General features: G+C 35.9%; 3 protein-coding genes across 6 annotated transcripts; 2 read left to right on the top strand and 1 right to left on the bottom strand.

The window, feature by feature from the left end:
* The first annotated feature begins 12250 nt into the window (after window positions 1-12250).
* On the top strand, window positions 12251-14934 carry LOC113499404 (gustatory and odorant receptor 24). The gene is made up of 5 exons (XM_026879881.1): window positions 12251-13368; window positions 13578-13835; window positions 14041-14319; window positions 14400-14561; window positions 14708-14934. The coding sequence occupies exons 1-5, from the start codon at window positions 12838-12840 to the stop codon at window positions 14903-14905; spliced, it is 1428 nt and encodes a 475-aa protein (XP_026735682.1). The 5' UTR covers window positions 12251-12837; the 3' UTR covers window positions 14906-14934.
* A 352-nt stretch (window positions 14935-15286) lies between these two features.
* Window positions 15287-17432, top strand: LOC113499391 (hsp90 co-chaperone Cdc37). The gene is made up of 5 exons (XM_026879866.1): window positions 15287-15454; window positions 15543-16106; window positions 16243-16358; window positions 16439-16628; window positions 16872-17432. The coding sequence occupies exons 1-5, from the start codon at window positions 15422-15424 to the stop codon at window positions 17100-17102; spliced, it is 1134 nt and encodes a 377-aa protein (XP_026735667.1). The 5' UTR covers window positions 15287-15421; the 3' UTR covers window positions 17103-17432.
* Window positions 17433-18173: 741 nt separating this feature from the next.
* On the bottom strand, window positions 18174-23191 carry LOC113499390 (regulator of gene activity). 4 transcript variants are annotated; one of them, XM_026879862.1, is made up of 10 exons: window positions 22880-23191; window positions 22267-22405; window positions 21489-21761; window positions 20862-21045; window positions 20379-20573; window positions 20041-20073; window positions 19693-19897; window positions 19261-19425; window positions 18781-18916; window positions 18174-18320 (listed from the first exon to the last, which is right to left on the bottom strand). In XM_026879862.1, exons 3-10 carry the CDS (start codon window positions 21756-21758, stop codon window positions 18246-18248), a joined length of 1263 nt encoding a protein of 420 aa, XP_026735663.1. In that variant the 5' UTR covers window positions 21759-21761; window positions 22267-22405; window positions 22880-23191; the 3' UTR covers window positions 18174-18245. The 4 variants fall into 4 exon arrangements, with proteins under 4 accessions (XP_026735663.1, XP_026735666.1, XP_026735664.1 ...); XM_026879865.1 differs by lacking the exon at window positions 20041-20073 and having other exon boundaries at window positions 22880-23190; XM_026879863.1 differs by lacking the exon at window positions 22267-22405 and having other exon boundaries at window positions 22880-23189.
* Between the last annotated feature and the right edge of the window lie 862 nt (window positions 23192-24053).

Here is a 24053-nt window from a genome sequence, read left to right as displayed (position 1 = left end):
TTTCCTGAAAATTGTTTTAAATTCAAATTATTTATTTTTTAAAAATAGGTACAATGTAGATACAATAAAGGTACATTAATACCAGCACTATGTAGGCTCCAATCATCTCATTTTTTTGGTACGTAACAATGAAAATTCTAGATAAAATAATCCACGGAAACCCGAAATGTCAATAATGTGCAAAAAAACAGAAAATATCGGAAAAACTTCTTTAAGTTTCATTACGTATTATCTGGGTCATCGAATTACAGGGTTGTGAAACTTGACTCAAAGAAATAGAAAACAACAGCGGTGTAATTGAGGCATAGTATTAAAGAGGATAGAAAAGGATAAGCCGGACTGATGTGAAAAGAAACAAGAAAGTTTAGTGACAGTACCTGAAAATATACATTTATCGCAGCATATAGAACGACACAGGGTTAAAAATATTGGAGGCCTACCATGGCTACCACCAATAAAAGAAGTATCATTGCAGTTGTAAAAGAGAGACAACGCTCTACACTCAATGCTCTGTCACGCTTCCCCAGCAGCTTCATGCTAACTTTTAGAGTTGATAATAGCCCCCCTATTGACACAAGCACAATTGTTCACAATATCATCAAAGACATCCTCCTGAGTCGCGGGACAACTGAAGTACATTTGCCGGTGGTTTCTTATTCAGGTCACAACAAATAACGACGCAATGAAGACTCGTTAAGCAATCTTGTCAAAGAGCTATTAATAGCCACGCTGATGGGAGTACTTTGGAAATAGCCTGGATTTCATAATAATGATAAAACTAGACTGTGTACAAATCCCAATTCAGATACAAATATAATTTGTGAAGGGAATGATTGAATTGGATTTCAATTTTGCACAGAAATTTAACATTTAATACTATTTGCTATCAATAGTGATTCAAACTAGTTTCAGTAGCTAGTGTTTTCTATGCCAAAAGAGATTTAAACTAAAACAATACTCATACAAAAGTTTTCACTAGAACCGTCAGCTTAAATTCCGCCTTTGTTCTAAAAACAAAGATTATAAGTAGAAGCACCGCACTTAACGGAAACAAACATTGAGGATACAAATTTTCTTCACTAGGATTAAACCTGCTTTCAAACCCGCGATGCTCCGCGCAAAACACTAAGCTCTTAGCAACCGCGCCATAGCCGTTAACTCTTCTTAAAGTGCAGTAGGTAGATAAGTTGTTCAAGAACTTTGATGAGACTTATAAATAAGCTACAAAATATAAAAGGAAATCTTTTACCAATGAAACCAAATTTTAATCTAAAAATATTGAGTACTGAATTTTCAGGACGTCTCGACGACTTACATCTCGAGTCTTCCGACGTTTATTGCTCGACTTTCAACTGAAATTCTGTGTGAAATAGGTGTACTTATTTGCTAATTTCGTTCAGTGATAAACTTGTTTTCAAATAATAAAACTTTTCTTTCAAATTATAATTGACAATCGCATTTTCGACTTTATGTAAGAACTTCACCACTTTCAATAAAAATACACACACAAATACATTTTCTGAGTTTTTTATTGTAAATTGCATTGTCGTCGGGTTTGAAGCTACCTTGTCCGCTTATCGGGAAGTGCTTCAAAATTTGTGTTGCAAAAATCCAACCGGAACGACAAACAAACAAGAAAGTGAGTTTTTAAAACGTGGGAAAATAGATTCCTGTAAATAGTGGGATGGTTCACAATCTGTTTCGTTAACAGTTTTTTTTATGCAGAGAAACTATAGAGCGACGTATTTAAGCATGTACCCGTTAGATTGCAGGGATCAACAACATGACATAGGCAATGTCAATCAAAAAGAACGCCGCAATGCACTGACGCACGCCAAAAACCTGTCAGCGCAGTTACGATCCGTGAAGCAAACCTAAACACAAAATACAAAAAACCGTTCTTTAAATAAAGGTTGAATCTCAACCATTAAGCTTCCATTATGACAAAGTAAATATTTAAGAAATGTTAAACATCCCTCTTAAGAATTTCGCAAAGACGACTCAGAGAAGGATCATGGTTTCGTTACGAAAAGAGCCGGAATCAGAGATTTTTATGGTAAGTATATTTTTTATTAATTAAGTCGAAATGTTTGTTTTTGGGAAAGCAGACGATTTTCTGTGTTTTGTAAACTCAGAAAGACAAATAATATTTCTGTTCATACTGATGAAGTAGCACTTTTAGTATTGCGAAGACTTACAGTTTTACAAACTTACACTTATTTTTCACACAACATACTGAAAAATCATCTGAAAAACTAACTACCCATATTATATTTACATACTTCATTTATACTCCGTTGTTGTAACTGGCGTGGGCGTCCCGGTTCCATGCACGTCATGGGGCGGGCATGGTCCCGCCGGGTCGATGAAGGCTCTACAAGACCGCCGCCTGAATATTAAACAACTGCCGGCTGCGGGCACACACCGACACTTCCATGAACAATTCACATGTACGGAGATTAAAGGTCAACACGTGATGACGATCTGCTCCAACACCGCGATGAGATTAGGTAAGCATTTTATATTAATGTGTGTAATATGTGTTAAGTATTACTTTTTTGTTACTCTTTTGTTTGGGTAAATAAAAAATCTGATAAAAAATGTTGTAATGCATGTATAGTTTATTCAATTTTAAATTAACTACAATATTTTCTGCATCGCGTTTATCTAAAATGAAGTTTATCTACAGTTGAATCTACAGCAGAAATATTTAGTCTAGTCTACGTGAGTTTTTACGAAATAATGTAGAGCAGTGATGCTGTTGTGTTCTTAAGATTTGTTTGCAGTTTGTTAGTATAGATTTTCACAATAGCCTACATTCCGAACAATACGCTAGACCGAGGCAACGGAAATAAATGAAAAGCATCTTTTAATAAAATAGTACATGCAGAAAATATTACTCGAGAACAGCCATATTAAAGCTATAGAATTTCTCTACATTTTCAGCCATTATAATAAAAAGTAACCTAACATTCGCTAGCTCCCACTAATATTAAATGGCGACAACTTTCCACGGCCAATTACGGAGAAGAATTTATGGGGAAACTTTTATAATACATAAACTTTTTAACATTCATTTTTTCCCGGGATTAATGTCATTACGGAGAAAAGCGCCGCGGAGTGCAAACTATTTATTACCGTAACTCAACTACCTTATTAAAAGACCTTCAAGCTATCAAACTTCTTAGTGATTTAACTTAATAAATGTATAAATATTTTACCAAATTTTAAAGTGAAATATATAATACATCAGGTGCGGTGAATATTTGTGCACTATAAAGCAGTAAGTAGACTAATGCGGGTTGCATCAGAGACGAACAGTCGCGTTCCATCTCTTATGAATATTTATAAGCCCTCGACTCCACAAATGAAATTTTCTGAGTATTTTTCTCTAACAATGGAATATCTAGATCGTCGAGACACTTCTGCGGATGTGCCGTGACATTGAGGACGTATACACGCTTTGTCTTTGTGCTCTACACTGAAAATACCTTAATGTTGTCTCTTACAATATTTTTTTATTCAAAATAATGTTTTAATGATAAAATGTATAAAAGAAAAATTTTTGCTTATTATTTTTATAACATTTTTAACCCTCTATATTATTCCTCATATTTTTTTTCTGTATCTTAGCGTTAAATGAAGGCTAGTTTCAATTGTAATTTCGCTTAAATAATCTTCAGTCTACCATTATATCTTGACCCCAGAGTCTATTGCACGCGGTTATAAATACTTCCTAAACACCAACAATTCTGTTGATTTACGTTTCACACCTGTTTAATAACACTTGTTTGCGTATAACAATAGTAAGCCAGACTGTATTTCCACGCGTGTATATTGTTTCGGCGTCGCGACGGCTGGGCCCGGCCTCGGGCGCAGATTGAAAAGTAAAACAATTCGCCACACGTTTCGCCCGTTTATTTGCTCCTAAGTGGGCCACTATAGACTCGATCGCTATTTGTTTTTATTACAATACACCCGATCGCAAATCCCTCTATACGTTCTCGTTAAAGTTTTCACGGTAACAAAAACCTTCAGTGCATTAATCCAGTCGCTTGACGCTCACAAAATATACAATACGTTAGTCTTATTGAGCTTATACTTTATGATTTATGGACGACGGCCAATGTTGGTGCACAGCTTAGCAAAAACTTCTAACTTCTATATAAATACAAAGTTTTGAGCTATAAATCATTTTATCATTATTGTGCAGTTTGTTTTTTAAAGCTGTCAAAGAATATTTGTTTTATTTAATCTTTATACTTTAAATATTAAAAGTTTTCACATTAATTTATATACACAGATATGTGCTTAAAATAAATTACATTAGAATTAAGTTCTGCACAGTGGACTTCTTAGCAACTTCGTTTAACTAAAAAAATAGTACAAAGATTTTCCTGCCAGAAGTTCCTTTACCAAAAGGCTAAGTACGCAGGTGGGTAACCCAGAAAATTGGAATCGTAAAATATTTATTGTAACAGTAATACACAGCTGCAAACCTACTCGTAGTCGACCGCAAGCTCTACAAGGCTACGAGACTACGACAGTGCTACGACAACGCTACGACAAAACTACGACAATGCTACGACAATGCCAACGCTCGTATACGCTAGAGGCAGTACTTAGGTACTTTAGTACAAGTTCTATCTATATCTACTATCAGTATAAACCCATAACACTTGAATCGTTTAAAGACAAGTCTCGCCAATTAGACGTCCCAAACTTTACCTACTACAAAGTTCTTAATAGCTTCGTCTGCGCTTATACAAAATCAAATTGTATTAGTGCTCAAATTTACAGTCAAATTTTACTATGATAAATACTTGTATTCAAACAAATTATGCCTTCTAATTATATGCTCATTAAATTAACAACGTTAAAATGGCAATATATAAAGTGTTGAGTTTACTTTAGATATGATATTTAATTGACTACGAATTATTGGAAAATATAAACTTGTGTTTGTAAGCGTCGAATATATTATTGACACATTTTGAAGTCTTTTAACAGATGTTTCAAGCATTGTAAATGGGACTGAGGGACTATTTACAGAACTAAAACTGAGGAGGTCCATTTTGGTCGAAGCATTTTGAAAATAAAGCAAACTAGACTGTAAATGTCATTGATTGAATTTAACTTAATGTTTTTTATTTTTTTAACAAAGGCATACAACCAACTTCTTCGTCTTCGGCCGATGATGAATATAAATAACGTTAGTATCTCCAGAATAAAAGCGAGATGAAAGAAATTATAAAGTATCGGGTGACGTACCGTATGTGTTCACTGAGTCATATCACAAACCTTGATATTAACCTTCATGGTGTTTTAGACGGGGTCTAAGCACACGTTAACGACATAACGAGGTCTCGGCACAGTTGGTGGTCACGGCGGCCTTAACCATGGACACCCATGAAGTATTCATATCAAGTGTATTAGGTATTACTTGTAATCAATAGAAAGAAATGTTATACGAAACGAAATTTGCTCAAGCAAATTTAATAATAAGCTTAGCTTTTTTAATAATAAGCTTGAGATAAAGATTTGCCAAAGAAGCAGTCTTTGGACTATTTGGTATGACTTTTGAAGCCTCCAGCCAGAGCATAATTTGGAACCTTATTACTGTGGCATGGTTCTTACTGTCACATTTTTTTTGGGTGACAAGAATATTTCTGAGTGCACATTTTCAAATTCATTAAGGCTATTCTACGGAATTCAGTGTCATGCAAATCCTAAATATCATCGGGGATAGAATGACATGAAATGGGCATTTTCAATATACCCATGGCCGCAATTAAAATTATCTGAAGTATCAAATACTATTTCTGATTAATTTTGTTGCGAGTTCCAAAGCAGTTAATTGTTTTCCCCTGGGCCACACCAAACTTAAGTGTTTCGGTGGTTTTCGTTGGTTTCATTATAGATCCTGGCTTAAAGGAATTGCCACGACGGGCAAGTGTGCTAAGTCCCATTTGAAAAAAAAACATATCTCAATCTGATATTCCTAAACGACCCTGCCAGATTATACAAAATATCGATCAAAAACAACCCTTTCAATATAATAACAATATGCAAAAATCTATCAACATATTTTAAGAAGAATTTGTAACGAAATCCCCGTGTTTATTGACAGTGGACAGTAGAAAATTGTAAGCTGTGTTTCCATCTGAGTTGTGTATTGGATCGCGAGATACAAGTAGAAGCAGTCGAGACTACGGGACGGAAATTGTTAGTTCCGCATGTCTACTCGCCTTCTCTGAGTCTATCGAATGTATTACTAGAACTTGTAAGCTTTTTAATATGTACTTGAGTGTATTCAACTGTATATTACGTACTTTTGGGAGTCTGAGAGAATTTTCAATATTGATTACCGGTCTTGTTAAAATTCGTAGGTCGATTTGTTAGATTGGTATAATTTTGTTCAGAATTCAGATTTAAAATGGCACAAAGTTCAGAAATGAAATAAAATAATGTGCTGACGTAATAGATATATCAAATGTGCCCATAGTTTGAGGCGGAAAGAAAAGTTGTAAAGTTACTTAGAGTTCCTTACCCTGGGAAATAGGTTGTGAACTTGAGAAGGCCCGGTGGGCGGTCGCACCAAGTTACATATTTAATTCAGCGAAATCCCATGAGAGTAAGAATATACCCAAAGCATGTTTCAAAAAGAATAGGCAAAAGGAGGCGTACACGTCGAGAACACCCTAAGGCTATTAAGAGTATTTTTAATGTAGTATAATTGAACTGATTTCAAGGTATATGTTGATAAATACAGAAACTACAAAAATAGATTGCCTATATGATCACATAATTTACCTAATCCTGTTTCAGCAGGCTTCTACTAAATCGTGGCCTTGACATGATACATAATTCAATATTGACCTTGACACAGTCCAGAAAGTGTATCTCAAGGTCTATACTAATGTGTTTGCTAATGTGTGATGCCGTGATGCCGATAGACTACGTCGAAGAGCGTTCAGTGGAAACAGTCCCCGATTCCCTCGAACTGCGCTTTAACAAATATTTGCATGGCCGGCTGATATATCTTTAGAGTGCTCCGGCATTTAAAATGCAAATCTGAATATTTATCGCGCTTCAGAAAATAAAACAAGCTGGTATTTATGTGCTAAAGAAGTAGAACATCCATATTTTCATTTTAACATGCAGTTGATTAAATTCTTAGTTTTTGTTGTTATTTATGATTCAATCTGGTTACTACAGATTCTGCTTAATTACGAAGAAAAGTATGACTGAAAAACTTCGAGTTTAATTTTAAGTTGATTCTAATGAAGAATAGTTAAAATGGTTTGACAGATTGCCCGCAGCTTATCATAGCTGACAACATTACACGTGTGACTATAATTAAGGAAAAACAGATTTATAAACATTGAAGAAGATTGCTATTTCCAAGGTCTCATCAAAATATGTTCAGTACACGTGGAGAAGTTCTTTTAGCTTTAGATTTACAATCAAATCCCGAATTTCTGAACCATGCTACCAGTATTTATCTAGTTCCAACAACTGTACTCACATCTTGTCTACATAATACCATAATCTATCTATACGATGTCCATAAGTTAGTAATTCATGGCTTAGATGGCGCACTATCAGATAACCCCCCAAGGACCAGATAATACAAGCCGTCCCTCATTCTGTTTCACCGCCGAACAAAAACTCCGCGCACTCGCCCCTACAAATGGGAAATTTATCCCTTAGGACAGATGTGATAAATACGATTGTACCATTAACCTTCCGGATCAAGTATTATCGAGAACAGTTTGTCAGATAACAGGCTTGAGGAATTGAAATCACGTAGCGACAGTGTTGTGGTTACATTGCAGATGTGTATATCGTATGCGTTGTTTACTTAAGATGCAAAGTAAGTCTGTGTGTTTGTCGTTCCGGTTGGATTTTTGCAACTCAATTTTAAGGCGCCTCTCGATAAACGAGCAGGCGAAATTTTTAAGGTAGCTTCAAATCTGATGACAATGCAATTTACAACTATAAAAACGTCTGGACCTGTGTGACATTTTTAAGTCTATTCTTTCATAATTTGACTAATAAAATACAGCGATTTTTAAGCATACACCTCTCACTTTTAACGATTCCGTAGCCAAATTGTAAAAAACCGGATCAGATTCCTAAAGCTCAATTTGCCTGTCCGTCCGTTTGCCACGAGGCTGTATCTCAAGAACCTGAATACTGCACAATTTATTTATTTTATATATTTATACACAGTTTTTTTATTTATGTAGAGATTTTAACTGATTACTTATGTATGCAAAGCTACCGTCATCCATTTGACCGTTGACCAATTTTCTTCGCAAAATTTTCTTATTTGCTTCAGGCTCGCAAATCCTAATCACACTTCATCATTTTTATTCTTGACAACTTGAACCACCCAAACTTTCACAAAGACTCGTATTGGTTTATTGGAAACATGACACTTTACACAAGTTGAAGTCCTCCATCCGATGACATAAAAAGGTTACTTTGTGACTTAATGTACTGGGACTTGCTTTTAGCTAAGATTAACCTCTACGTAGTCAGTTATAGCGCTGTGTATTGTTCAATAGGTTTTCGTAAAGGTAAAAGACACAAGTTTGGTTCCTTTTGTGATCTTTGATGATATATTACCTTTTGTGATCGAGATCAAAGATTTATTTAAGTAATGCGTTACAATAACAGCTATTGAACAAAGGTCCAATATTTATACGGTCTCTTATGATAGTAGAAGAAAAAAGGAATTTAAAAACAAACTATTATAATCTACATTCAAACAGTTAGACTAAATAACGAAAATCTATAAACAATATTTTATAGTTATTTTCCTATTACTTATTTCAATTCACAAAAAGTCTTAGAACCGTCTCATGAACTACTTTTTTCGGTTGTACACGCTGTCTGACTTAAGGCTTGTATTCTCGCTAGTGACCTTGTGCATTTAGACGAGTGCGGGTTTGATATAGATGCAGTATTTATACGAAACGCATTTTTAAATAGTGATTATAGAAATCAGACATATTTTTATAAAGTAACCAAACCAAATCATTTTCCTATGTATTGCAAAGCAGTAGATTTTTTTCTAATGTTCTTTTATTAAAAACAAAGCAGTAAAATGGTTTTATCTCTACGAATTGGACGTGATTTGGGGATTTTTTTACTTGTTAATAACCTAAAAAAATAGAAAAATTATGGCTAAACCAAATTACGTATCATGTAATACATATCATGTAGATTACTAACAATTTTTTGCAGATATAAATTCTCTGTAAGTGCCGACGAAAAGCTGTTTCATCTGCACGCATTTTTCAAGCTTTTTACGAAAGAGCAGCCTTAACATAATTTGGAATGTTTTCGAATGAACACAGTTCTGACTGATTTTGAAAATCCAAATTTTCTGTTGACTGCACCTATAGATACCTAATTACTTATCTTTAACAAATGCAACATGAGTGAAGGCTTTAAGATCTTCGTCAGCACACAAGGATACAAATGTACTTGGTACGTATGTTAAGCACATAGATATCCCGTCCATTACTACAAATTCCGCCCGAGTTCTTACAACTAGCATTAGCCGCGCCTGACGGTGTTCAACCTAGTTCAGTATTACAGACTTACGTGAATACGAATCCTAATACAACCTAACTATACCTAGATACGTCGTAATCTTCTCTAATCCAGCTCTGAAGTAACGAAACTTATTCTTAGTCCTACAAGATTGAGGTTTTGTTGGAAACTAGATTCAGAAATGTAAGACACTTTTACAAGAAGTTTATAGATATTTTTCACGTTTTACTGGAGCTCCGTGAATTTTATTTTAAGCCTTAATATATTTTGAAATGCTGTAATGCTGACTAAGCTTACATTTTCTTTATAGTGCCTTAAAGTTTATATTCTTCTACTATGAAGGGTAATTTTAACAGCTGGCAATTTTTTTTTTTTTAGTTAGCCTAAATCAAAAACCTTTTTATTACTTGTGTGTGTTTTTTATACAAAACAAAATAATAGTACCACATGAGGTTTAGTCACGAACAAAATGTGCCCTTTTGGTTTTATGTAATGAAACAACATTTGATTTACGAGCACAAGCAAACAAATATAAAAACAACATGCACAATATATGCGTATGATAAAATAGTGGGAGAATAAAATATCCTTACTCATATCCCCCTATTTTAGTAGTCATCGCATCGTAGTAAGGTCACAGCTGTTAAAAATGGCGGAAAATCATAGACTTTCTGACGGCTTGCTGTTCCATTTTCTTTTTCATATTTATTTTTATACGTTTGACAGTCCTATAACATATTTTTTTATAAAAAAAAACAAATAACAGTAATTTTTGTCTATGTTTTCAATAGGATATTTATACAACTTTCTTTGGCGCTTCAATAGAGCTTACATACTACATACTAAGCAATAAGTACTTATATTTGAATTACGTACTTCTTTCAAACTTTCACATGGAAAACTTGTATAAGGTCGCATTTAATTGGCATTCCCTTTGGCCATTTTTATCGGTATGCCTCACGAGCAACGGAACAGCAAATGACAAAGTTGTATTATGGTCTCATCGTGTCCGTCGTTTGCTGTTGGTTGTTATAGATAAAGTTTGCGATACTACATAACTTTTGGGAAGACGTCGGTCGAGAGAAGCCTGACGCAGCGCTTACAAACTTTTAAATAACATAGTTAGGTAAATAACTTTGTTATTCATTAATTTGGGAGATGCGCGGGCGGATTAAACTTGCACAACTTGTAGTGCTTCTTTTTGGTTTCCAGTATTTGTCTTGTCTTGTCTTGTTCAGTAATATATGTCCCTACTTATGGAGCTACCTTTAACTACGAGATCACAAATTTGTTTCATCTGCAAAATATTTTTTAATGCCATGTTACCTAAAAATTTCGTTTTGTGACATGAAGTTAATAGCATTTTTAATCAGTTAATTACTTCCAACATGTTCAGGAACTGTATATTAAACATTCAGGTATTCTCAAAAACGAAACGTAAACCAACTGATAAAATTCTACAAAAGCGATTGACTACATAGAAAAACTTATGTCAAAATCCGAAACAAAACTCTCAACGTTCTCATACGGTGGATATAACAGAAAACCTCAGCAGATATAGATATAGGAAGCCAATATTATCAATGAACGTACGAGGATCAACCTGAGAGCGTGTGCGAGTGACAACCAGCACTCGAAGCCCTGCTCAAGAGTTGCTGAGATTTCAATATGCCAGCCTTCGTCGCATCTCACTTTATTACCGACGAAATTTACGGTACCTACCTTTCACCTACGCAATGCAAAATCTGGGACATACGTAAAAAACTCTCGTAACGTTACATAGGGGTATATTAAAGAACTTTTGAAAGTAAGAAAGGGACAAACCTCTGATGATATTAATTTAAAAAAGTTATTCCTTTTCGAAAACCTCCAAGATTTGTTTTATTTGACACTCAAGATACGAAACCTCTTGAATGTTTGCATCCAGTTTCCGTCACTGATAGAAGTAATTCCTCAGTTCGCGGCATTTTATGTAATCCGAGTTAAACCTACCCAATAAACGTAGAGGTCCGTTTGTGGAAGACATCCGCAAGATATAGGACTGGTCCTTAGGGAGCAATCATGAAGAAAGGTTGGCCGCAGGGGTTTCTTAAGCCGCTCACAATCAAATTTAGCTGCATCGCAGCCGGGTTAATCGAGGATTAGGTAAATTGGCCCGGATACACTGATGGGGAAATCTTCATCGTTTTCTAAGGTTAGATGATAAATTACCTACTTATATAGCATTCTAGACCAAACAACGTATTTTAACTTCATCATAATCTAACAGATTAAACAATTAACATATAATGTGTGTTATAAATTTAAGTATAATTAGACTGATCATCTCTTACTATAGGATACCGGGACAAGATACATTGAAAACCCCGGCTTTTAGATTTCAGAACATGAGACATGTCAACAGTTTTTTCGATTCTGGTTGTAAGCACGGTTTATTTTAAAACGACATCCGCACTAAGAAATTTAATCCTAAATGTGTCGCGGGTGGTTTCACAAACATACAATTCACATGCACAATGACACTTAGACTCAGAACAAGCTTTCGTGAATCCGGTGGAACATACAAATGCTTGTCCTACGCGGATATCGAATCCGTGACACCACTGTTGTTTTGACGTGGTAAGCCGAACCACTCTGCTCTTCGTGCAGTCTACAGTGTACAATCAGTGTGTGTTGCGGGTGGCCCAAAAATGTTAAATCCGGTCTACAAATGGAACATCCTCAGACGCTTCCCGGGTACTCTTAACTAAGACAAGTCGGGGAACCCGTTAGGATAGCAACCCTACTCATAAAAGTATAATGTTTATAAATAGACAAAAAAATAGTGTATAGATTATTTTTTCTGTTATATTCACTGACCTTTTACACACGTGTCCTCCTCTGAAGTCAATTTACAATGCGTCACGAAACCATGAAATTGAAATTCAATGTCAGCTAATATTTAATTCTGGCAAGGTCAAGGGCGGTACCAAACTACTAAATAACTATCGCCGCTGTTTGCCCATGCACCTTCATGCAGGTTACAGATGATGTGCTGTCAAAGTAGTTAAATGAAGGTCTCATTCAAGGTGACTCACGCAATAAAAGTTTAATTCAAGGACAACTTCATGCTTACGTAGGTACAATCAACTTGTCACCCTTTGAAATATGATGATGCGCCGCCTCCCCGACGTCGTTAAGCTTCCTCTTCAAGAAAAAACTTCATTCAGTCAGTGTTAAACATCAACTTTGTAAAGGCGGTCATAAACTGAAAAAAATAAGGCAGAGAAAATGTCTTTCTACACGAGCAACAGTTTATTTCCTACAACTGTTCCCATACCAAATGGGTTCCCTGTTCAGTTAAATGTGAAGCCTAAGAACAAAATTATTTTCTTGGATGTTACACCGGTGCGGACTCCCGTCAATCCCATTTCTCCGAATATCGTGGTTCCTATGAGGAACAAACTCGTGGAGCCACATATTTCGAATGATATAATTTACGAGAACATCAAGCCTGTATTCACGATACTGAGAATTATGGGAGTTCTTCCGATAACGCGACCAGCGCCTGGCGTCAGTCAGTTCAACATCGCATCTGCTTCAATGTTATACTCCATCCTCGTGTTCTGTAGCCTGGTCAGCTATATACTGTATCTTTCGCTTCATAAAGTGCAGATTCTACGCACTGCAGAGGGTAAATTTGAAGAAGCTGTTATTGAATATCTATTCACCGTTTATCTTTTCCCAATGATAGCAGTACCCATATTGTGGTACGAGACAAGAAAAATCGCTAATGTGCTTAACGGGTGGGCTGAGTTTGAGGTAAGTGAATTTAATCAAGAACCTTCATTATTACATGGTTGGTAATTTGTAATTTTGTTATAAGGATTTCAGTAAAATAATCAAGAATATAAAGCAGAATTATCACATACAATAGCTCAATATAATATTAAATCAAACAGTGTAAAATATAATTTAAGTAAGTAGTTCGGATCTTAAGAAACACTTTAGTAATTGTTCTACCATTGCAGGTGGTCTACAAACAATTATCAATTCGAACGCTACCGGTAAAGCTGTACAAGAAAGCATTGGCGATTGCTGTTATAATACCAATTCTATCTACCACCACCGTCATCGTTACCCACGTCACCATGGTGCACTTCAAGCCGATGCAACTCGTACCTTACGTTTTCTTAGAGATTCTCACGTACATGCTCGGCGGGTACTGGTATCTCCTATGTGAAACTCTGAGTATTTGCGCCAATATTTTGGCTGAAGATTTCCAAACGGTAAGATTATAAGTAAAACGGTAAGCTCCCTTGTATGTGTTTATTTTTTCTCGTTTTCTTATTACTGTTGTGTGCTCATAAACTATTATACGAGGTACTAGGTATCTACTGCTAAAGATTTCAAATGAGTAACTCGCACGCTTACCAACTTGTTAAGCGCTCGACAACGATTTATGTGTAAAGACATACTGTTCACTCTTTTCAGGCACTTCGACATATCGGGCCTGCGGGTAGAGTGGCCCAATATCGAGCTCTTTGGCTTCGGCTAAGCAAACTCTCTCGCGACACCGGCATCGCCAACTGCTACACATTCACGTTCGTTAACCTGTACCTCTTCCTCATCATCACTCTCTCAATCTATGGGTTGCTGAGTCAGATCTCCGAGGGTTTTGGTATCAAGGACATTGGTCTGGCATTGACGGCCTTATGCAGTATATTTCTTCTGTTCTTTATCTGCGATGAAGCTCACTATGCTTCTCATAATGTAAGTAAGATTCAATGTGGTTTTAAAAACGTCCAAAGATAGTAGACCTCTAACTAGAATCCTTTTGTTCTGTTCAAAAGGTACGAACTAACTTTCAAAAGAAGCTGCTAATGGTTGAACTGTCTTGGATGAACACTGACGCTCAAACTGAAGTGAACATGTTCCTGCGCGCAACAGAGATGAATCCTTCGCAAATTAGCTTGGGTGGATTCTTCAACGTAAACAGAACTCTGTTTAAATCTGTACGTATATAAAAACCTATTGATGACCCAAACATTACCTATGTCATTTGTACCTACAAATTGTGACTTTCTTCTAAGGTTTCATCAGAAACAGTCCTAACACTTAGATCTTATAATAGAATTGAATTGTTTTTCTCTAATGACAGTTGCTGGCCACCATGGTGACATATTTGGTAGTATTGCTGCAGTTCCAAATCAGCATACCTGATGATTCTCAAAATCAGGAAGTTGATGATCAACAGCCCTACAACATCACCAGTGGTACAACCGAAGCTATGACTACTACCACAACGGTTATGACAACTATTCTTACGACTCTGGCCAAGAAAAAGAAGAAACAGTAAACGTATTCAATAATGTCAAATTTTAACAAGCATGGTTGTAGAGGTATAGAGGTAAAAAATATCACCAGTACAAAATAAGTAATGCATTTAGTACCTAATACATTACATTTGTTTCTAAATTAGTTTTAAGAATTTGAGAATTTAAGGTTTGGAAAATTGAAAATGTCAAATATCATTTAATAATAAAACCAGAAAAAAAAATATTTCACTATGTTTCTAATTTATAAAATTGATCCCAATATCCTTATCCGCCAAAGACATGAAAACTTCTTTAATGCTAAAGAATTTTCAAGTCTTTGAACAACTATTTTGGATAATATCGATAATATTAAATTCTTTGTTGTCTATGTTATAAGACCATGCTACGTGACGTTTCTATTTATTATCTGTTTCGGGCGTTGAGTATTGCGAGAATTTTCCCGACAAACTGTTTCTCGAAATAAAGTGAATAATCGTTAACTTCGGAATATTGTATTCCAATCGTATTGAAAGTGAAATACATTATTATAAATAAAAATGGTTGACTACAGCAAATGGAAAGACATAGAAGTAAGTGCAAATGACAAACTATTGTAGTTTCACTGTTGTTTATACTCTTCCTTTACCCGAATCCGACTCTTACATTAATTCTTTTCAGATTTCTGATGATGAAGATGAGACCCATCCTAACATTGATACTCCTTCGCTGTTCCGTTGGCGGCATCAAGCCCGAATCGAGCGCATGGAAGAACGCCGCAAAGAAAGAGATGAGCACATGCAAAAGAAAACCGAGAACTTAAGACTGTTAAACGAAACGAGGAAAAAGATATCAGAAGCTGGTTCTAGTACGGATCTCAGCTCTCTTAGGAAGGCACTAGCAGATCTTGAAAGAGAAGAAAAACAACTGAAACAAAAAGAAGAGGAACTCATGAAAAAGGACCGGCAGACGCCGTGGAACGTGGATACGATCAGTGAGCCGGGCTTTACCAAAACCGTCATCAACACAAAGCCGGCGCGACCCAAAGATGAGAACCTTACTGAGGAGGAAAAGGAGGCTAAGATGAAGAAGTTTATCAAAGAGAATGAAAAACTATTGAAGCAGTTTGGAATGCTGCGTCGCTATGAGGACTCGAGGCAATTCCTGCAGGAAAACAGTCAGCTAGTATGCGAGGAAACTGCCAACTATCTTGTCATCTGGTGTATCAACCTTGAAATGGAAGAGGTATGTAGTAAATTGATGATGTTGACACAGTAATACACATGAAATTTATATGGTTTAGCATTTACGTAAGAATATACTTACTGTATTAAGAAATTTTGTTTTGTAGCATGTTTTTCATTTGTTGCCTTTTTTTCAGAAACATGATTTGATGGCCCATGTTGCTCATCAAACCATCTGCATGCAGTACATATTGGAGCTGTCTAAACAACTGGATGTGGATCCCAGAGCCTGCGTTGGCTCATTCTTTTCAAAGTACAACTATTACCAATGTTACTTACTACACATGTTACTAAACAATGGGCAGCATTTTAATCGCTTATTTGGTTTTGCAGGATTCAAATCGCAGAGAAGACTTACAAAGACTCATTTGATGATGAACTTGAGCAGTTCAAGGCTAGGATTAAGAAACGAGCAGCGGAGAAAATCAATGAGGCAATTAGGGAACAGGAGGAGGAGGAGAGGAAGGCCAGGCTTGGCCCCGGAGGCCTGGACCCTGTGGAGGTGTATGAGGAGTTACCTGATGTGAGTGTACAATAAGTTTTCTTTTGATCTGTATATTACAAGGAAATTAAGGTCAGTTACTCTATTCTTAACATTTGATGTGCTGATTTCCATTGCTGTAAGTCACCTAAGTTTTAAAAAGCAGAATAAATACCATAAATTTTGTTTTGTCTACCTACAACTTTATATTTCCTCGGGATTTAATTTTAATATGACCAGTAACCATGTATTATTTTGGTAATCTTAATATTTGTAAAATTACAGGAATTAAAGAAGTGTTTTGATGCACAAGATGTCCCATTACTTCAAGCCACTATAGCTAAGATGCCAGAGCAAGAAGCTATATACTACATGAAGAGGTGCGTGGATGCCGGTCTCTGGGTCCCTGGTAAAAACAGTGATGATGAACCAACCATGAAAGACAATGCCGGGGGAGCTGCCCAAGCTGGTGACAATGCCGCAACACCTCCCATCAACACAGATGATCTTGACTGATTACTCAAGTCACACTATGCTAGCATTTAGGCATAAACCTACTGAAGATCATAAGATTACTAACACCTCAATTTCAGTAATTTATTATGCCCTGGACATAAGTTAGACTAAGTTTATGTTAGTATTAATTTTGTATTTCAAATTAAAAGTGATCTTATGGAGGGGAATAGATTGTATTACAGGAAAGAGAAAATATCTTATCAGGTCAGGAACTTGAAACTTGCTTATTGATTACTTGAGTGCTGTTAGAATGATAGTTTGTCTTTCTATGTACAATATTTTCGGGAAGTTTACCCCATGAGATTTTACATTATATGTTATATATCGCTATAATTTGTTTTATTACGCACATTTACCCAATTAAACTTAGCAACCCGTGACCATGACCTTATCATTGTTGCTAAATCAACGAAATCCAATAATGTTACGCCATTATTATAGCCGAGTATAACGGAGGGCAAGTGTTAGAACGGCGTTGTTTGTACACCCATTTGAATTTAAGGTTAGGTACTGAACCAATACTAATAGGACTTATTTTCACGTTGATCTTTACAGCTAGATAAAGATCTGTTGGGAGTTTTACTTTATCGACACTACTTAGTTGGTTTTAAAATTGTTGTCTATCGTATTCGTGACAAAACCCACTATCGAAAGATAATTTAAATTATGATAAAGTGAATCTTAGTAGAAAGCCGATGTTTTAACCGATACTAAGGGGTTAATCGGCGGTCACCGAGGCTGGTCCGCGGATGTGGTAGATTAGAAAAAAATGCAAATGATTGCACGTTCAAATTCGAATACTGACTACAGACATACTTATTTTTCTGTTAGTTCATATCAAGTTTGATTATGTAGTTTTGATAATCAGACAGAAACCCAACCCCAACGCAACTTGGGAGGATAATAAGTTAGGTTACAAGAAAATGAAGGTTAGTCCCATAAAGTTAGTATTTGAAAAGAAAAAGGAAGGCATGTTCTTTTGGCATTGGTTTTAGTTTTGATTAAATGAGACAAAATTAGCAGTATGGTTGTGTAAGATGTCTTCAAATAGTCTACAAATAAAAGAGAGTATCTTTTTTTAAACTTGTACTTTTTATATAACAAAACTACAATAGGTGTATGAGAGAGGACGCGGCAGGGACGCTACGTGAGAACATGCGGTGGCAGTTGAGGTCGCCCCTCCAGCTTGCTGTAGTCCAAGTGGAATTCCTTCGCCACCTGGCAAACACATCACAAATGAATTAAATACAAATAGAACATGAGATCTGTTTCTGTGTAAGTAGATTCCTTTCAATCTTTCATCAAAAAGAAAGTATTACAAGAATTTATGTACGCAAGCAGATCAGCTGATGTTGAGCACAACATACGTCTATTCGCGGGCGAAAAGTTCAAAGTTTTATTATCTTCTTATAACTCATTAATATTAATATTGAAATAGACAAATATTATTGTTGCCTAGTGGTTCTTTGTATGGCTTTGTAATTTTGTATAAAAGGTGCAGGTTCGATCCCAACGCTTGCAAGTAGCAGGATGACTTTTTGTAATATATTATGTTCTTTTTTGATTATTTTAAGACACCACTGACAAAGACAGAAAAAACCGTGTGTAAACTTTCCAGTTCAACTGTTATATTCTATGGTGATATATGTATGTGATAATATAAATTCTTGTCCAGTACCTTACGCCAGTTGTGCGCATCAAAGAAGTAGTAGGTGCCGCGCTCGTATGTTGCCGTTTTCTCCACCATAGGCATGCCGGGCGCTTGAGAGATCCACACCTTTTCCTCCATGTGATACCGCCATTCGCGATTATAACTGTAGCGATAAACATCTCTATGATAAACTGTTACAGACAAGCTAATGTTGTGTAAAGACAGTATTGTGTATATCCTTATCTAGATCATTACTAATAGCAGCAGTGTATTTGAAGAAAAGTCACGTCTGATTACAAATATGGTGATTATTACGAATATTACTACTGTACTATATATAGGAAGAACTTTGCACTCAACAGTACTACAATGACAAACAATGTTGCTCTTGTACAATAATTATCAAGATTACATGTGGCAATGCTTCATAAAAGATCTTAGCTGCAAGTATCTGACCAAAATGCTTATATCCTTTGAAATCAAGTTAATTATGAACTTTAAACTCACAGTTCGGCTGCAGCTGCGATTTGCAGCACGTCACCCACGAAACAGTAGAACAAATAAAACAAAAGGTCTTCTTTATATCGACTCAGTCGTAGAGGTGCCAGCTTTTCTCTAATTGAGCCATTGATTAGATATTCAGGAGGCACGTGGTAGTCCATATCCTGTGGTCTGAAAAACAAGTTAGTTTCCAATTAGAATCGTAATGTCGATATTACCATATGGAATCAAGATGACGATGGAATGGGGCTTTTGATACAATCTTTCTATTAAATACAATATACTTGAACAGAAGATATTCAAGAATATTGTATTTCAAGAGCAACATGGAAATAAAATTATCCTGTTAGATTTTTATTGGAATACGTAATCGAATTGCCTTAAACATTCGGTATTTGTCTACATCGCATTTGAGTTAATAATGAAGACGTATCTAACCTGCACGGCGTATCCGCCCAAGGTCCAGCAAAAGTTAGATAAAGATTGTCCGGTGAATTTAGATTAAGACCGAGCGCAGTGAGATCCTGCCCTAACGCCAGCGACACTAAACTAGGATCCGACTCTGCCGCGCGGATAAACGTCAACAGTCCCACAATACCGAACTGGTTCGGTATCATCGTCTCTGGTATATTCGTTACTTTACCTAAAACATAACACAACATTAATCCCGACCTGATTTGGGTGCAAAATACAATTGTCAATAGAATATTAACTGGACCACATATTAACACTGTCTTAATCTTAATATCCAGCTTAATATACTTCCAAAATATTCATTATACACACCAAAGAATTCCGTATGTGCTCCTTGATTGATAACTTTAGGGACAGAAAAAATTACATGTGAGGTGCAATTCATTTTATTTAACTATCTAATTTATTATGCCTGTCACTTCTAGAGTAAGACATTGCATGCATTAAATAATAAACAAAAACAGTTTAGTTTATGTTATAGAAAAAAATGCTGCAACATTCACTAGAATGACATAGCACAAAATAAAAAATCAATAACGTTTTAGTACTAAAACTGAGAAATTAGAATAATTAAGATAAAATCCGATAGTTATTAAAATGTTTTAATATGACAGGGGTTATTGGAGAGGTGTTAGCATGTAGATATTTACCGTCGGGTGAGGTCTGTATGCCTTTGCGGGGCTTGTCGTTGGTGTGGTTGCTGAAGTCGGGCGGCGGCGGCAGCGGGCCGGCCGGCGCCAGCGGCACGGCGCCGCCCGCGCTCGACGTGCCCGGCAGCGCCGGGAAGTCCTCCGACGACATCGTGAACTCTGACTGCTCCGAGGTAGGCTGCTTCACCATACCCACTGCTCACAAACAACGCATTTCACTCATACTAATCCCATCTGCAAATCTCAAGGCATAGCACCCCCAGCCACTGATCATTATGCTCATTTCATTTCAGATATTTCAATTTAGCTGTTCAAAACCATTGTAACCATGCCACAGAAATACAAAATTTTAATATTTGTTTCAACACCCTTGACCACCAATGCTGTATCATAATACTATACCTGTCCCCATAGTTTCAATGTCAGAAATGAGCATATTGATGTCGTGGTTGTCGCTTGGTGTGGAAGAAGTAGGTATCGAACCGTAAGGTTTAGAGCCGGGCGGCGGCGGCGCAGCGGCGGGCGCCTGGTCGCCGGCCCCCCGCGCCGTCAGTGACGGGAACTCGTTGAGATCCAGCAGCGGGGGCGTCGACGTGTCTCCGCCCTCGCCAAATACCGAGTGGTAGTTACTGCTCGAGTTGAACCGAGACAGGTTGCCCATACTCGACTACAGAAAAACAAATTACAAAATCATGAAATTGACAGTTATAAATAGTTAAAAGAACAATTAGAATTTGAAAAAACCCCAATTAGAAACTTAGTTGAAAATTTGGTTGAATACAAATATTGATACTAATCTTTCTAGTTTTATTTCAAAACCAAACTAGGCAATTCATTGATGTTTAAATAACATTTCTCAAGTTGTTTAGACCAGGTTTCTTGCCACACCACTTAGAATTTTATTACATCGTGTTTTGGATAAGGACTTCTAACCACAGAGGTAAAATTATTTTGTAACTAGCCAGCGACAACTTCAAAGGACAGAAGAACATTTATAAGATAACACAATGTCAATAGAAATCTAAATACATCAAATTGAATTTCTATTTTCATTTTTGTAGTTATGGTCATCTAATAAAATGTTATTATGAAGATTATAGATTTTCTTACCATGGAATTTGAGTTAGGCTGCGATAACGCGTTTGGTATAGGTACCCTACGGTCTGCAAACGCCCGCTGGCCGAATAGTGTAGAACGCGATGCCATAGAGGGCGGGGCGCCCCCAGGCATTGCGGTGGAGTTCCGGCCGGGCGACAAGGCGCCTCCAAACGTGGGCGTCACATGGCCCGACACACCACCCACCAGCCCCGAGCTCACGCGTCCGCCCACACCGCCACTCGCTAGGCTTCTAGGTGCTTGTTGAAAATTCAAGTTTGCCATAACCTGAAAGATTGCAAATGATTTATTTACTTCAAATGATTAGAAATATCAGTGAAATAGTTTGCAACAATAACAAGTATATTATAATGCATTGGGATTGATGATGGTCCTATTGATTACAATCTACCCTCAGTTATAATTCCAACATGACAAGGTGTATTTGTTAAGTTACTACTACATAGTTAGGACATTCTATACAAATAAATTTCTGATTCTGATTGCAAGTGCAATTTTTCAATGCAGATACCAATTTATCTTAAAAGAGGAACTAATGATTGTTTAGCAATTTCTAGTTAATCCGATTAAAAATAACAATATCTGTTGTTACCAAAGGATAAATAATGCTGAGTAAATATGAATAAAGAACATTGATAAGCTATATTGTTTTGTAAAATTCAATCTACAATTAAATAATTTAGCCCCATTTGGAATGTTTATGAATATTATCAACCTTTTAAGTAAAAAAGACAAAGTTGCATGTAATAAAACAGTTAAATGAAATACTAACATTTCATACAGAGAGCTAGAGAGATTCTTTTGCAAAAGTCTTCCAACTTGATATTTCAGTACCAACTTTCCAATTTCTTGGCTGGACATGAGTGTATTGCATTCGGCTATGTTAGGCATTTACTTGGACTAAGTAAACCCTAAATAGGAAATAGGCAAACGTTATAGACAAAACATCGTTACATATATAAGAATCTTAAAGTAAAATATGGTAGGTAAGTCAACAAAAACATAAAACTACAGACACATTGAAATTGTTAAAAAAAAAAAACATTTTTTTTGTAAAAACTAGTCGTGAAGTACATTTTTGAGAAGGAATAGGAAGTTTTATGTAAAATATACGATACCTTACGGTAAATTTGTAGAGTTGTTGACTAGAACAGCTCACAATTCGAAGTTTATCAGGTATTTATGAAACGAGAGCAACGAATTTCATACATACGTATTGAGGTATTCAATGCAAAGATAGAAATACGAGATAACATTGGCTAATAACAACAAATGAAGTAGGTATCATACATATCAGTATTTTACTATGGTTATTCGTCCCCTGTCAAACAATGGCGACCCCTGTTTTTGGTATACCCGATTCTTAAAAATTACAAAATATTTACCTAATGTGTCGACGTCAGTCCTTGTTCCACTATTTCAGTACCAGTATAGATGGTTCATAATCGAGTATTATCTGCAGGAACAAATAAATCCACTCCAATGAAATAAACAAAAGTTTGTTGACTGTCCAATTTAGACGACGATTTATATGCATTCAAAAATTTTAAGACGAACTAAAAAGATGCTCAAGACCGTCTTTGCATGAAACACTGCTATAAAACGCTGAAAACTTTATACATCTTTACGTCACTAATAAATATTTTAACAATTTCACTCAGTTTTGTCGAACGCCACATTACCCTAAACAACTGGCGGCCATATTGTTGAAAGCGGACGGAAAACTGTAACAATTTTCGCTCTAGTAACTTATTAATTAACTGAATAAGACATGAGATCATAAAAAACGCAATAAGGTAACAATTTCAATTTTTAATTTATATGTTATTTACAAGAGTTAAAATCACAGTAATTTTAAAAAGCTAACTTTAATTGAATTTAATAGTTTTTAGTTTGACTCTTGCAGCCAACACTTAGTTATATTACCAAGCGAAAAAAATACACGGAAATCGAGGAGAATTCGCTGGTTAATGCGAGCAAATAATAAGTAACTGGCAATCGTTGCAAATTTATTTTTCTTTTTAGGGTTCCGTACCTAAAGGTTAGAAACGAATTCCTTGTCTGCATACCTCATAAATTGTGATACTAATACATTTTTTTACAGATGGTGTATTTCTAATGCTGCTACAACAGCGACGATTCGGCGACGACGATCGAGAAAAGGGACATGTTAATTTGAGGGCTGTTTTACCCTACTTATTTTTACCTTTAGTGTCGCGAGTCCGACTCGCACATCAGTTTTTATTTATTTAGGCTCAATATGTCACTGAAGTTTAAAAACCAAATGTAAATCTATTTTTGGTGATACATAATTTTTCATGAGAAAAACTTTACTGTTAGATTTAAAAAATCGAAAACATAGAATGTAGTATAGTCGTTGGCCCCCTATGCAACTTTACGTGTTTAGACTGAGTTCAGTAAATTAATCATTTGAGATAAATCTATTGCACATCCGTAACGGATACCTATAAGTTTTAAATTTTGGATTGTTGGTTTCTTTGAAGATAAATATTTATTGCCTATTACAAAAGTGTGAAAACTACATATTACAACAGAATT

The sequence above is a fragment of the Trichoplusia ni genome, chromosome 12 (assembly GCF_003590095.1).
Source record: "Trichoplusia ni isolate ovarian cell line Hi5 chromosome 12, tn1, whole genome shotgun sequence".
NCBI classification, from domain to species: Eukaryota; Metazoa; Arthropoda; class Insecta; order Lepidoptera; family Noctuidae; genus Trichoplusia; species Trichoplusia ni.
This window is presented reverse-complemented; position numbering and strand designations above follow the sequence as displayed.